Source organism: Trichechus manatus, unplaced genomic scaffold, assembly GCF_000243295.1.
Source record: "Trichechus manatus latirostris isolate Lorelei unplaced genomic scaffold, TriManLat1.0 scaffold00251, whole genome shotgun sequence".
NCBI classification, from domain to species: domain Eukaryota; kingdom Metazoa; phylum Chordata; class Mammalia; order Sirenia; family Trichechidae; genus Trichechus; species Trichechus manatus.
Window position 1 is genome coordinate 1,114,148 of NW_004444187.1, and position 12,742 is coordinate 1,126,889.

The 12,742-nt window shown below is 43.9% G+C and overlaps 1 protein-coding gene across 5 annotated transcripts in view; it reads right to left on the reverse strand.

Moving 5' to 3' along the window:
* Positions 1-3,196: 3,196 nt before the first annotated feature.
* ST7 (suppression of tumorigenicity 7) overlaps positions 3,197-12,742 on the reverse strand; it is a 245,467-nt gene continuing 235,921 nt past the window's right edge. The window contains exons 15-16 of one of the 5 annotated variants that reach the window (XM_023724624.1): positions 10,486-10,625; positions 3,197-3,568 (exon numbers count right to left, since the gene is read on the reverse strand). In XM_023724624.1, the coding sequence (XP_023580392.1) occupies positions 3,473-3,568; positions 10,486-10,625 (236 nt within the window). In that variant the 3' untranslated portion in view covers positions 3,197-3,472. Of the gene's footprint in view, positions 3,569-7,999; positions 9,720-10,485; positions 10,626-12,742 lie in introns of those variants that run through there. The other 4 variants (XM_023724626.1, XM_023724627.1, XM_023724625.1 and 1 more) reach the window with 4 other exon arrangements.

Genomic DNA, 12,742 nt, shown 5'->3' on the forward strand with positions numbered 1-12,742 from the left:
GCAAGAAAAATTTATAGCTTTAAATACTTTCCTTCTTTAAAGAGAAAGAATAAAAATGAACCAAAAACCTAAAGAAATGAGAAAAATTATTATTTTTATAAATAAGCGACACTAACCGATTGCCATTGAGTTGATTCCGACTCATAGTGACCCTATAAAACAGAGTAGAACTGCCCCATAGGGTTTCCAAGGCTGTAATCTTTACGGAAGCAGACTGCCACATCTTTCTCCCATGGAGTGGCTGGTAGGTTCAAAATGCCGACCTTTTGGTTAGCAGCCAAGTGCTTAAACACTGCGCAGCTCGGACTTGGAAGAGCAAATTAATACAGATAAAAGCTGAAAATAATAAAATACAAAACAAAAAGAATAGTAGAATGCACCAGTAAATCTAAACCTTGTTTCTTTATATAAAATAGATAACCTTGTGAGGCTGATTAAGGGGGAAAGAGAGAGAGGGCAGAAACATACAAAATTAGGAATTAGAAAAGAGAACCACCAGAACCATTTGCTGTTGAGTTGATTCCTACTCATGGTAACCACATGTGTGTCAGAGTAGCACTGTGCTCCACAGGGTTTTCAATAGCTGATTTTTCAGAAGCAGATCACTAGGCCTTTCTTCCAAGGTGCCTCTGGGTGAACTTGAACCTCTGATCTTTTGGTTAGCAGCTGAGAGCATTAACCATGTGCACCACCCAGGGACTCCCATTAAATTAGCTTCCTAATTAGTCTTCCTATTTCCAGGCTTATTTTTCCAATTTATCCTCCATACTTCTGCCAGAGGAATTTCTGTAGATGCACAAATCTGACTATCTACTACCCTTGATCAAATCATACAGTGGTTCCCCCATCACTTGCACAATGCTTTAGCCCTAGGGAGCACAGTAGGTTTCCTGGACAAGTCATGTTCTCTCCCATCACAGTGTGTATGCACAGATTGTCCCTTCTGCCTGGAATGCCACCTGGGTCACCTCCTCTGGGACATCCTCCACCACCTCTCATCCCGAGCTCACGTTAGTTCTTTCACAGAGCACTTCTCTCTTGCTACGTTAGCTACACATCTGCCTTTACAGATGCCTGGGATCCTTTAAGAGTGGTACTATGTCTTTTTACTTTGGAATTCCAGATCCTGGCACATAGTAGGTTCTCAACAAAAAGATGAATGAATGAAACTCCTCTATACAGACAAGTTCTATATTAGTATTTCTATTGTTAACCTTTCTTGAACTCTAAACACTAATTTACAATTGTTTACCAGGAAAAATGAAAAAAGCCATCACTTTCTGTCAAAAAATTGTTCCTCCTCTCAGCTTCCTTACTCTTGGTAATGGCATTGCTATTATTGTAGACGCTTATGCACAGCATCTCATCATCTTGCATTTTTCCTTTTCTTGCCACATCTAATCTGTTGCCAAGCACCGTGGATTCTGCCTCTGGACTCTCTTATCACAGCACTCTCCCACCTCTCCTACATCTACTCTACAACCCTCACTGCCCAAGTCTGAGAATCACTAGGGAGTCCCTGGGTGGTACAAATGGTTAACATGCTCAGCTGCTAACTGAAAGGTTGGAGGTTCAGGTCCATCCAGAGGTTCCTTGCAAGAAAGGCCTGCTGACCTACTTCTGAAAATCAGCCACTGAAAACCCTATGGAGCACAGTTCTACTCTGATACACATGGGGTCGCCATGAGTCAGAATCAGTTTGACAGTAACTGGTTTTGGAGACTCACTGGACTGTTGCAATAATGTCCTTCACTCTTTCTCTCTTCTGCTTAAACATTATCCATCTCCTGCAACCTGGGCCTCCAAAAACAACTTGCATTGGGCCTGTTCAAATTCCCATTGCCTACAGGCATTGGGAACTGTTTCAACCAAGGCTTATCACAATCTGGAGTCCCAACTCACGCAAGTCAAAATCTCTCTGGGCTTTAGTATCCTCATCTAGTAAGTCAAAGAATTGCATTAGATAATTATCACTTTTTCTTCCAGCCAAAATTACAATTCTAAGCCTTCCCTGATTCTTCTCAGCTGGAACCAATATCTCTGCTCTGAACATGAATAAAAGTTTATTTGTACTCATAATGTACTGTATCAATCCATTCAACAAACCATTTGAACATCCAATTTATGTCAAGAGTTCTGTTGGGGGAAGAAGACATAAAGGGATAAATAAGGCAGACATGGACCCTGTCCCTGAAGGCAACAATACTAGTGTGTATGTGGGGATCAACCTTGTTAAGGGCAGGAGGCAACTGCATATCCCCATCAGGGCATCACACAAAACAGGTACAAAGAAATGTTTGCTAGAAGCATGAAAGACCCTGTACACCTAAACTTCACCTGCTCACATGAATCTGCTTGGATGAAGATCAGGAGCCAGCAGGAAGCCCACCTGGCAAGGAGATGTGGTGTGGAACTGTCCTCATGCACTATCTATCTTAACACCAGTGGGGACAGACGTAGAATGCTAAAAAGGGGAAACAAACTACGCTAAGGACAGTCTTTTTTTTTTTAATTTTAAGCACTGGATTGAGATTTTTAAATAAAGGTACTCTATTTAAAAAAAGATTCTAGGTTATTTCCTTTTCTTCTTTTGCCAGATGCTCAGCAAGGAGTGAATCACGTAGGCTTTTCAAGGTGGTGAGGGCAAATGATCATTTTGGTTCAGATCTCTGAAATACTCAAAGGAGTATTTCACTTGCAAGCATCAAGAATGCAAATATGATTTTTTAAAAAAGTACTGAATGAGTACACATTTAATAAATAAAAATGGCAATGTTGGTGAAGTGGTCAGGTGCTACCACAGACTGTTGGGACTGTAGCTTCTCAGCAGATTTTTTTTTTTCCACACGAATTTTCAAAGAGCAAAACGAACTGATTCCTGGAATGACAGTATTGAACTCCACTCAACAAGCAGTCTCTGTGTTGGAACAACCTGTTGTGGCACATACATTTCATTTCATTCCTGCTTCTTGTCATTCTGGAAATGTCTTTCTGCATTTGGCTGTGAGGACACTCAGTTTGGGGCTGAGGGATCCCATTTTCCAAGCCAGTGAGTAGTTTTAAGAGCCTGCTGAGATGAGGTCCATCAGCAAAGAAAACCACGGTGGGGCATTCAGCACACGGCAGGGCTGCTTCCTAGGGAATTGAATGTAAACCCAAGGGTTTATTTGGAGCAACAACGCTTTTAGGGGTGGAAGATATAGGAAGACACAACTGGTTGCTGCAATACACAAAAGTTTATTTTTGACTTTTTTTTCTTTTCTGAAGGCAAAATATAATAGAACTGAACATCAATGAATTTTGTACAACAAAAAACAGCTTTTAATATGGAACAGACAGTCCATGAACGTTTCTAAGTCCCAGAATGGCTTTCCTTTTTCAAAGTCATGCTTTCTCGCGGTCCACAGGGAGTTGGCACGGAAGAGACGGTGGCAGCCAGCCGGGGAGGTGAGTGGAAGCCAGAGGGCCTCCCTCAGATCCGGGTCAGCTGGTGCCACAGACTGGATGGGAGGATGCTTTCCACTTTCTCCATGACAAAGTTTAAGGGGGCAAACAAAGTGCTGAGGAACTGCAAGGAAACCAGAAAGACACAGATGTCAGGAGAGACCTCGGTCACAAGTACGCAACAAACCTCTCCCACCTACGCGTGCATCTTAAGTCTCTGTGTTACGAAAATCTCGAAAGGCGTACGATTTCATATTTATGTTTAGAGGAGACAGAGGCTGGTTATCAAACCTGCGTTCCAGCCCCTTGGCTGTTAGATAAGGGGAGAAGTGTCTGCTGACAGCCCCCTTCACTCCTCTGACAGCTGGGGTCTTCCAACCAGTCTGCGGGCCTGCTGGCTGCCCATGCAGATGCCTCGTGTCATCAAAAGAGACTACAGATGGGTGGCCAGTGGGCAGAAGGTTAAAACACAGTGACAGCTTAGACTACCTTCTCTCCTAGCTGGGTGTAGAACTCACTTTAAAAGGAAAAGGTCAAGTTTGTTATATGGTGGTGAATTGCTTTGGGATGCTATTGTCTTCTGAACACTGGCAGCCTGTGCTCAGTTCTGATGTGCCTGGGGAAGGCTGCAAACAGGCTACTCCCTGGAGGGCATGTCCCTGTTGAAGAGGTGCTGCTCTCAGTGGACCTTTGTGAGCTCTTTCACATCTACTTTTCTTATAGAGAATGCTCATTATCTGTGGCTTTTAAGAAAGCCAAGTGCCTTGGTCTGAGACTCATTTAACATCTCAAAACTACTCTATGTTCTTGTGAAGAAGTATCCTCATTTTACAAACCATCCAGCATTTGGCAGAAGATGTACCCCACCTAACCCCAGCCAGGGCAGAGAGGGGCGTTTGGATGGTTTCCTTCCCCTTGATGTGTTCAATCAAGATAGCACCTTACTAGGGTTCAACATCTGGTTCTTGTACCATGGGGTCTTTTGTCCTAATCCCTTGTTGACTGCATAGCAATGTCTATACCACCTAGAATATAGTCGTGGACGCATGGTCCTCAGGTCTAACAAGTTATTAAACAGGTCCCTCTACTAACCATATGTTCTGTGGATGGTGGGTCCTCAAAAAGGGGTATTATAGGCAAGTTTCCCAAATTCACTTGGCCTTCGAATCTTATATATACATATATTATATACAGAGAGACAGAGACATTGCCAAGGTTCCATAAAACACATCATTTGCCTGTAATACTCAACTCCATAAAGAAGAGCTAAGTGCTAAAGTGGTCCATATAAATCAGAGATTCTGACAGGAGTTGGAAGATGGGGCTTCATAAGTAAGGTGATATTGCTTTTGAGGTTATCATATCCTAAAGACTTGAACAAAAATGGATGTAGAACTGTGAGGTTGTGACTGAATGGGAAAGGAACTGCTGAAGTAATAGCATAAGCCAGCAGAATGAGATGGAAGATATCAACGTCTGTACTCTGAGCAACTGCACGCACTAAAATGTGGGACACGGGGAGCCTCGACTTACGTTTGAGCGAATGGAAATGTTGTTACAAAGTTCATTCAAAATAAAGGCTTTTTTTGGTTTGCTTGCTTTGTTTTGGGCACTGACCCGACTTGAATAAAAAGGACAAAAGCGAGGCCTTTAAAAATCAAGGGGAGAGCTTCACCCTGTTTGATATCCATTCACTGCCCCTCTTCCCACACTGCCCAGCAAGGCACAGCATCCCTGCTTCCCTGGATTACACCTGCCCCCCTCCACCATGTTACACGATAGAATTAAGCCCCAATGCCGCCACTGCATGTATTTCTCTCCCCCACTCTAGAATGCACCACCCTTAGGAGAGTTGAGCCCTGGTGGCACAGCAGTTAAGCGCTCAGCTGCTAATGGAAAGGTTGGCAGTTTAAGCCCAATAGCCACTCTACGGGAGAAAGATGTGGCAGTCTGCTTCAAACTGCCGACCTTTTGCTTAGCAGCCTAAACTCTTAACCACTTTGCCACCGGGGCTCTGACTATAGGGTTGCTACGAGCTCGAATCAATTTGACAGCAATGGGTTTGGTTTTGGGTTCTTAGAGGGCTTGATTCTCTTGCAGAACCACTGTTGAGATATGCTTCCTTTTGTACTAAGTTACGTTCCACCTTAGCACCTCTCCCCACATCCTCCTCCTCATCCCACACCCACAAGGAAGCAGCAGACAATGCAGTGAGGCATCCTAAACTGCTAAGCCCTTTCATTTAGCTACCAGATGAAGGCCAGTGGCTTTCATCAGGCGCTATTTAATACAAATTGTTTGGAGGAGAATGCCTTACTTGGGATGCTCCTCGGTATTTCTTCGCATGTTTTAAAACCAGTCAACACTTTTTGGCCAGAAACCCAACCAATGCACAAAGAGAAACAGAAGTTTCACATATAGGCTTAGGAGGAAATTTATTGCCTGAAAAGTTAAGTCTGAATGAGTAACACCAGGCAACCCTGAAACAACCCATCTATCTCAATGTCCAAAACTTCTGTCCAGAGGGCAGAGACACACGGTCAAATTTTTTACCAAAATGCACCATAATTCAATCAGTGTCTTGTGGTGAGAAAAAGCAACTGAAATAATAAAAAAGAGAGAGTGACACTTCAATCCCCTGAGCCTGATTTTCCTGAAACACCGTTATTTAGAAGGTCATGGCTCCCAACATGCTTCATTAACATTCGAAACGCCTCTGCTTATCTGAATAAGTTCCAGGTGCCCTATTGCAATCAGACAATTGACATTTCACTGTAATCAATATCAGACTTCAAAGAAGTCGGGGCCTATAAGTGAAGATGAGAGTCAGGAGTCAGGGGGGCTCGTCTCAGGGAAAGATCGAGACCAGAGGAGGAAACACAGGGCCCTTGAAAGCAGAAAGGGTCAGAACGCTGACCTTCCCACGTTCGGCGAGGGCTGCGTTTTGGAATAATCACTTACTTATATGAGCAACCTTATCTAGGTGACCAAACATCCTAGGAAGAGTTAGTCCTAAATCGTTGAGGCCGATTAGATTACGGGGAGAGCCAGGGGAAGCCTCTCATTTGACTCCTCTCCAGTTGCTCACACTTCCATGTGGGGTTCCCTACTGGCTGCATATCGACATGTAAACACAGTGGAGCGTTCCCAAGCTGCAGGGAAGCCTGGGGGATGGCGGTGCAATCTCCCTGCATCTCCTGAAAGTCATTATCCTGGGGACATTATCTCAGGCGGGAGTTGAGAAAATCATTTCACAAGCCGCAAATGGTTGCAGGCAGCCTATAGGGCGGCCGTGATAACCCGAGGGGCTCCACGAGGGCCCTGATACAGTGACAAGGGGAAAATGTGGAGAAGAGTCTGGGGGCAGGGTGACGGAGGGGGAGATGGGGCTTGTCTCATTCAGGCCATCCATCTCCTTCCCCACCAAGTCTCTCCAGACTTTCTGGAAAGTGCTAAACCTCACTGAAGGGCAAGATAAATGTGACCCTCTGGACAGAGGTTTAAAAGCAAACTTATCTAAACTACACTTTCAAATCATGAGTGGCTGACCAAACCACCACACCATGGTAGAGTACAGAATACGAGGACCCGGAAAGCATCTTTACATTTAATGTATCATTTGAACTCAAAACCAAAGCTTCAGAAACATGGAGTGAGGAGTGGGGCCCCTTGTCTGATGTCGTGATGAGCACACCCTCCAATATTCTGGAGGGACAGCTGTGTAGCCTTTCCCAGAGAACCCCAGGTATTTTCTTTACCGTCCCCCATACCTCCTAATCACCTCCAGGGTTAAAGTCATTTCCAGCACTTAGGTGTCTGCAGGTAAGTCACTTCGTTCAATAGAGTGGTTCTCAACTAGAACCACCTGGCGAGGGTCTGAAACTCAGATGCCCAAGCTGCACCCAGACCAATTAAGTCAGAGTCCCTGGCAGGGAGCTCAGGTACCGGCATGTCTTAAGCTCCCTAGATGGTTTCAAGGTATACCAAAAAAACCAAATCCACTGCCGTGGAGTCAATTCCAACTCATAGCGACCCTATAGGACTGAGTAGAACTGCCCTATAGGGTTTCTAAGGCTGTAAATCTTTACAGAAGCAGATTGCCACATCTGTCTCCTGCAGGGCGGTTGGTGGGTTTGAACTGCTGACTTCTTCGTTAGCAGCTGAAGCTTAACCACTGCGCCACCATGGCTCCTTTCGAGGTCAAGCCAGGGTGAAACCATGGACTAACAGAAGGAGGGTCAACACTTCCACCTGGGCAGCTCCAACAGCACACCTGCACCTGCACAATGGCTACACAGAGGTTCTGCTGTCTCGGAACCAGTGTTCTTGGGAGGAAGAATGGCCTCAAGCACATCCTCAGCATCTGCGGTGTCCTTGTTAAAAATACAGAGTCCTAGATGCTAAGACTCGAGATTCTGGATTTCTGGGGTTGGGGACACGTGAATTTTATGCACACCAGGGGCTGTGAATGTCTGTTCTGCTCCAAAACTCCTACCAAATGCTGTTAGTTTAATGAAGAATACTGGACTGATGACATACTTTTACAATTGTGCTTTTAAAAAATGTTAAAGGAGGAACATAAAAAGGAGAAACAACAATAGTTTAATATAAATATATTCTTATTTTCAATTTTACTAGGTTGCACTCTAATCTACTCTGAGTTTGGGCAAGGACTTATTACTCAGAGGTTGGGTTGGGAGTAGAAGACAATAATCAATAGCGTAGGTCCACTAACTGGAGGACATCCACGGAGGCAACTTGGGTGGTGCTGTGTTTAGAAATCAAGTCATGTACAGAAGATTTAAGGGAATTTAAGATATTCTGCCTGGAGAAAAGAGAAGAAGGTAGTCAGTTAGACAATAGAGGTGGTCATGAACGTATTAGCTGTCTTAAGAATGTGCAGGAAGAAGTAGACTTGTTAGTGCAGTTTCAGGGAGTAGAACAGGAACAACAGGAAATTAAAGGGAGCCATATTCTATCAGTATTAGAAAGAGTTCTGAGGGTTCCAATAATAGAGTGGGTTTTGATGTTAAAGAGGTGAGTTCACTGTCACTGAAAATATTCAAGAAGAGTCTAGATGGTCTCCATCAGGGATACTATTGAAGGCAATTTGTTCAAGATCCCTTTCAGCTCTGAGCATCAATGATTATAAATAAAAAGAAGAAATGCTAAGCTGTACCTGAGTTTTACATTGATTCTTTCTGCAGAAACCACTACCATTTATTTATTTAATAATCATTTATTGAACACCTACTATTTGCAAAGCACTAAGCAAAGCTTCGGGGGTACAGAGATGAGGAAGTCACAGTCCTGCCCTCAAGGAGCTCACATTCTAAAGGAGGGACAGACAAGTTTTCAACAATTATATTATAATACAATACAATAAAGGTGACAGTATAGGTATTCATGGAATACTGTGGGATCATAGAGAAGAGACACATAACTCAGCGTGGAAGAAACTTAAAGAAAGCTGAGTGTAAAAGAATGAAGAGGCATTAGTAGGGTGGACAAGTGGGGGTGGTGATGGTGAAGGGCATCCACGCGGAGCAAACAGCACATGCAAAGGCACTGAGGTGAATCTGGGGAGTGGAAAGTAATTCACTATGGCCCAAGAGTAATGTCTGTGCAAGAGTTGGGAGAGATGAGGCTGAAGAGCCAAGCAAGGGCCAGATCATAAAGGGCCTTGTATGCCATGCTAAAGAGCTGAAACGTTATCCTGAAGTTAGTGGGAAACCACTGGAGAAATTCAAGCAGGGATGTGACACGCTCAGATTTGCAATTTAGAAAGATCATTCTTGAGTCAGTAGGAAAGACAGTCCAGCAGAGGATAAGACTGGAAGCAAGGAGACCAGTTAAGACTATTGTAGGAGTCCAGGCAAGGAATAATGAGGCCCTAAACTAAGAGACAAGCCATGGGGAGAGAAAGGAAGGGAAGGAGAGCTGAGTCACATTGACTGAATGTCTAGAGGAGGTTAGAACTGACAGACTGTGGAAGCCGACACAGATCGGATGTGGGGAGTGAGATGGGGAAGAGTCTGGGATGGCTGCCGAGTTCTGGCTTGAGTAACTGGGTGGATGGCAGGGCTATTACTGGTGGAGGTCGGGAATACAGGAGGAGGAGCAGTTTTGGTGGTGGGAGAAGAAGAGTGATGAGTTCAGTTTTGAAAATGTTGAGACTGAGGTGCCGGTGGAATGTCCAGTTCATCTTCAACACGCATGAAAATACTCTTGCAATTCCAGTCCCTGAACTCTGCCGAGCAGAAAATGTCAATCATCTGGAAAGGGATTAAATCAACCCAGCCACGTTAGAAATCATCCTTGCCGACTCCACTAGCCTTGAAATCTTAATGGCGTTCCAGGGAAACAACTCATACTTTTTTCCTTGTTCCTTCTGTTTAAAACTCATCTGTGGCAAAATCAGTAAACTTATCCTCACTGTGTGTGCAGTTTTCAACAAGGAAACAGTGGTTCTTGGCTATCAATGCAGGCAGCTATTCTTATTAAAGCTACTCTCCACAACCCACCTAACAACTCTTAATGGATTTCCATATTTCTAAATGTCATGTTGGTTTACTTCTTAATACTACAAGCCCTTCACACCCTCTCAGTCCATCCCCCAAACAAGCCAAGGGTTTTTAGCCATTAAAAAAATGTTATTTCATCATCTTTGAAAATATAAACCTCACCCTTCTGGAAGGAAAGACCCACAAGTATCCAAAGATTAGAAATAATGCCATCCAGTTTATATAAAACTGAGTAATTTCCCATACATTTTTCATTTGCTAGGATTCCTTTAATTATGTATTTTATCCTTGTGGACCTCATGAATTTTTTGGTAACAGCTGAAATTTTTTTTTTCGTGGAATGAGGCAAAGCATGCATTAAATAAACAACCCACACTTTCTATGACACTCAGCCCTATGATGCTAAAGGAAGTTAAACAGTGAACAATGGTCAATACAGGCTCATACCATCTGTAAACGACAATCCCAGTTTCCCTCATGCTACTTCCCCAAGGCCCTTCTCTTGCCAAATACTCACAGCTTTTGCGAAGACCCCCATGAGTTCTGGGAACTGATGTGTCAGGAGGGCCAGCATGGCTGTGAAGGAACATAATCCAGCAGTAAAGAGAATAAAGAAGGGAAGCTCCTTCTTTGGGTAAACTGAGACTTCATGGAAAGCTGTGAAGACCAAAAAGAAATATGAGGGTGGAGTGAACTGTCTTCTCAGGGAATTCCTGTATGGTGGGACAGACTCTACAGAACTTTGACTGAGCCAGCTAGAAATAAAAAAGGTATGACATGAACAAACCACACTCAAACACCTGACCAGGCCTTTGGCTGCCTATCTGCTTCTCCCAAGTCCATGTTCGACCTTCAGCCCCTACCTAGGGGCAGGAGAGGGCTGGCTTGTGGATGTCAGACATTCAGGGTGGGGCCAGAAGCATCATTTATGATGAATATACAGTATTCCTTTCTCAAAAACAAACACAAATAAAACAGCTAAACCTCATTCAAATTATAAAACGTATGTTCATTGTACAAAACCTGGAAAATCCCAAATCAAGTATACTGGGGAAAAAAATCCTCTATATTTTCACCTTCCTGTAACTCTCTAACTATGACAACGAGGTGCTATTAGTTTACCTAATATTTTTTCCTGGCACACTGTGAGTATGTCAGTGAAGGGTGCTGCCCCAACAAAGAGGCATTCAGCAGGGAGCTCATGTGCTGGCCTCCCCAGCCTGCAAGGGCTGAGCTGAGGGTCAAGGCGGTGACGGTCATCTGGCACGATTGTAGGAGACTTTTGATGATAAACACACTTCCAACAAATACCGAAAATAAATAAATAAATAAATAAACAACTGGCACTCTTTAGACGGTCTTTCATAGCATTTAAACTTCAGACTTTGGGTTTTGGGAAAACCAAAAAGCTGTGGTACAAAAGACGAGAGAATGGACTCCCCCAGCTTTCTGCTTATTGTGTGGCTGCCTGTGACCGTCTGGGTTGGGGGTGCTAGATAGGAGGGGAAGGGGCTGGTCTGCACAGAGGAGGAAAGACCCACCTGCCTGGGGTCCTGGGAGGGGAGCTGTGAGGAGCTGCACGTGAGCAAGCCAAAAGGTAAAAGTCTAATTAGAAATCGTTCTCTTCCCCCCTGCAACGCCAAGATCTGAAGGCCTTTCCTCTACCGCTCATCTCTAGCGACTCAGAGCCCTAAAAACAGTAGTCCATACTGTTGAAAAGAGAGGGCAGAGAAGATCGAGAGGGACAAAGTACAGACCTGAATCCAGGTGAGTCAACCTGCGAGGATGCAAACATAGGGTTGGACGTGTGCCCAGGATCTGATGTGGCAACAGTCTCACTTTCCATGTGCAAAACAGGGTCTCCTTTAAAACACCTGACCTCTTCCTACCCTCACCCTCCATGCTGAACCCCCCAAAAGATTTTCTGGAGAGATCAGACTTTGATCATTATATTCAATTAAATAAATGTGGGCCATAATTTTAGAACATATCAAGATTATCCCTATAAAGTTTCTTTCAAGAACTACAATCTTGTTCTAATAATGCATCTATCCTCATAGAAATTTAATTGGACCCAATTAAAACATTTAAAAACTCTGTATTTTCCAGAAAATTGAAACTTTAACCAGGATGTCCCTGAAGGGGGGTCAAAAGGTTAAGTATGGGCCCGTAATAGGGATTTCTGAAATCAAATGTAATGTAGTGGGAGGCACCAGACTCATTTTATAAGAAGACTTGGACAAGGAGGACCACATCATCGAGCTCTCCCAGTTCCCCCAGTAACAAATCCCACAGGGTCTGGGTAGCACGGAAACAAAGTGCCTCCTGCTGCTTTAATTGGAGGACAGTCATCAGTTTTGCACCCAGACCCGGCCACAGGGAGATTTATGACTGGCTCAATAATGTTGGCGTTTGGAAATTTACTGTGCACCCAGGCCTCCAAAATTACACTATTCCTCATGGCAAAGTGTTTATATATGTTATAGCTATGAGCTATTGATATGATTGTGGTTGTTAAAAGGGAAGGGGTGGCAGGAGAGAGGAGGAGAAAGAGAGAATAGTTAAGATTTGGAGCTTATTATCTGAGGGAGAAAAATATGTCCTAAGTCGGGGCCACATGAAGAGCCTGGACATGATTCTTGTACACAGTATGATTCAATAATGACTATTTAGTCCAAATTGTCAAAACAATGTTGTATTACAGTAACCACAATGATATTTTCCACATGTGGTGTGGGCCATTAGGCTGCTAGCGTGTAAGGCACTCGAGGGCA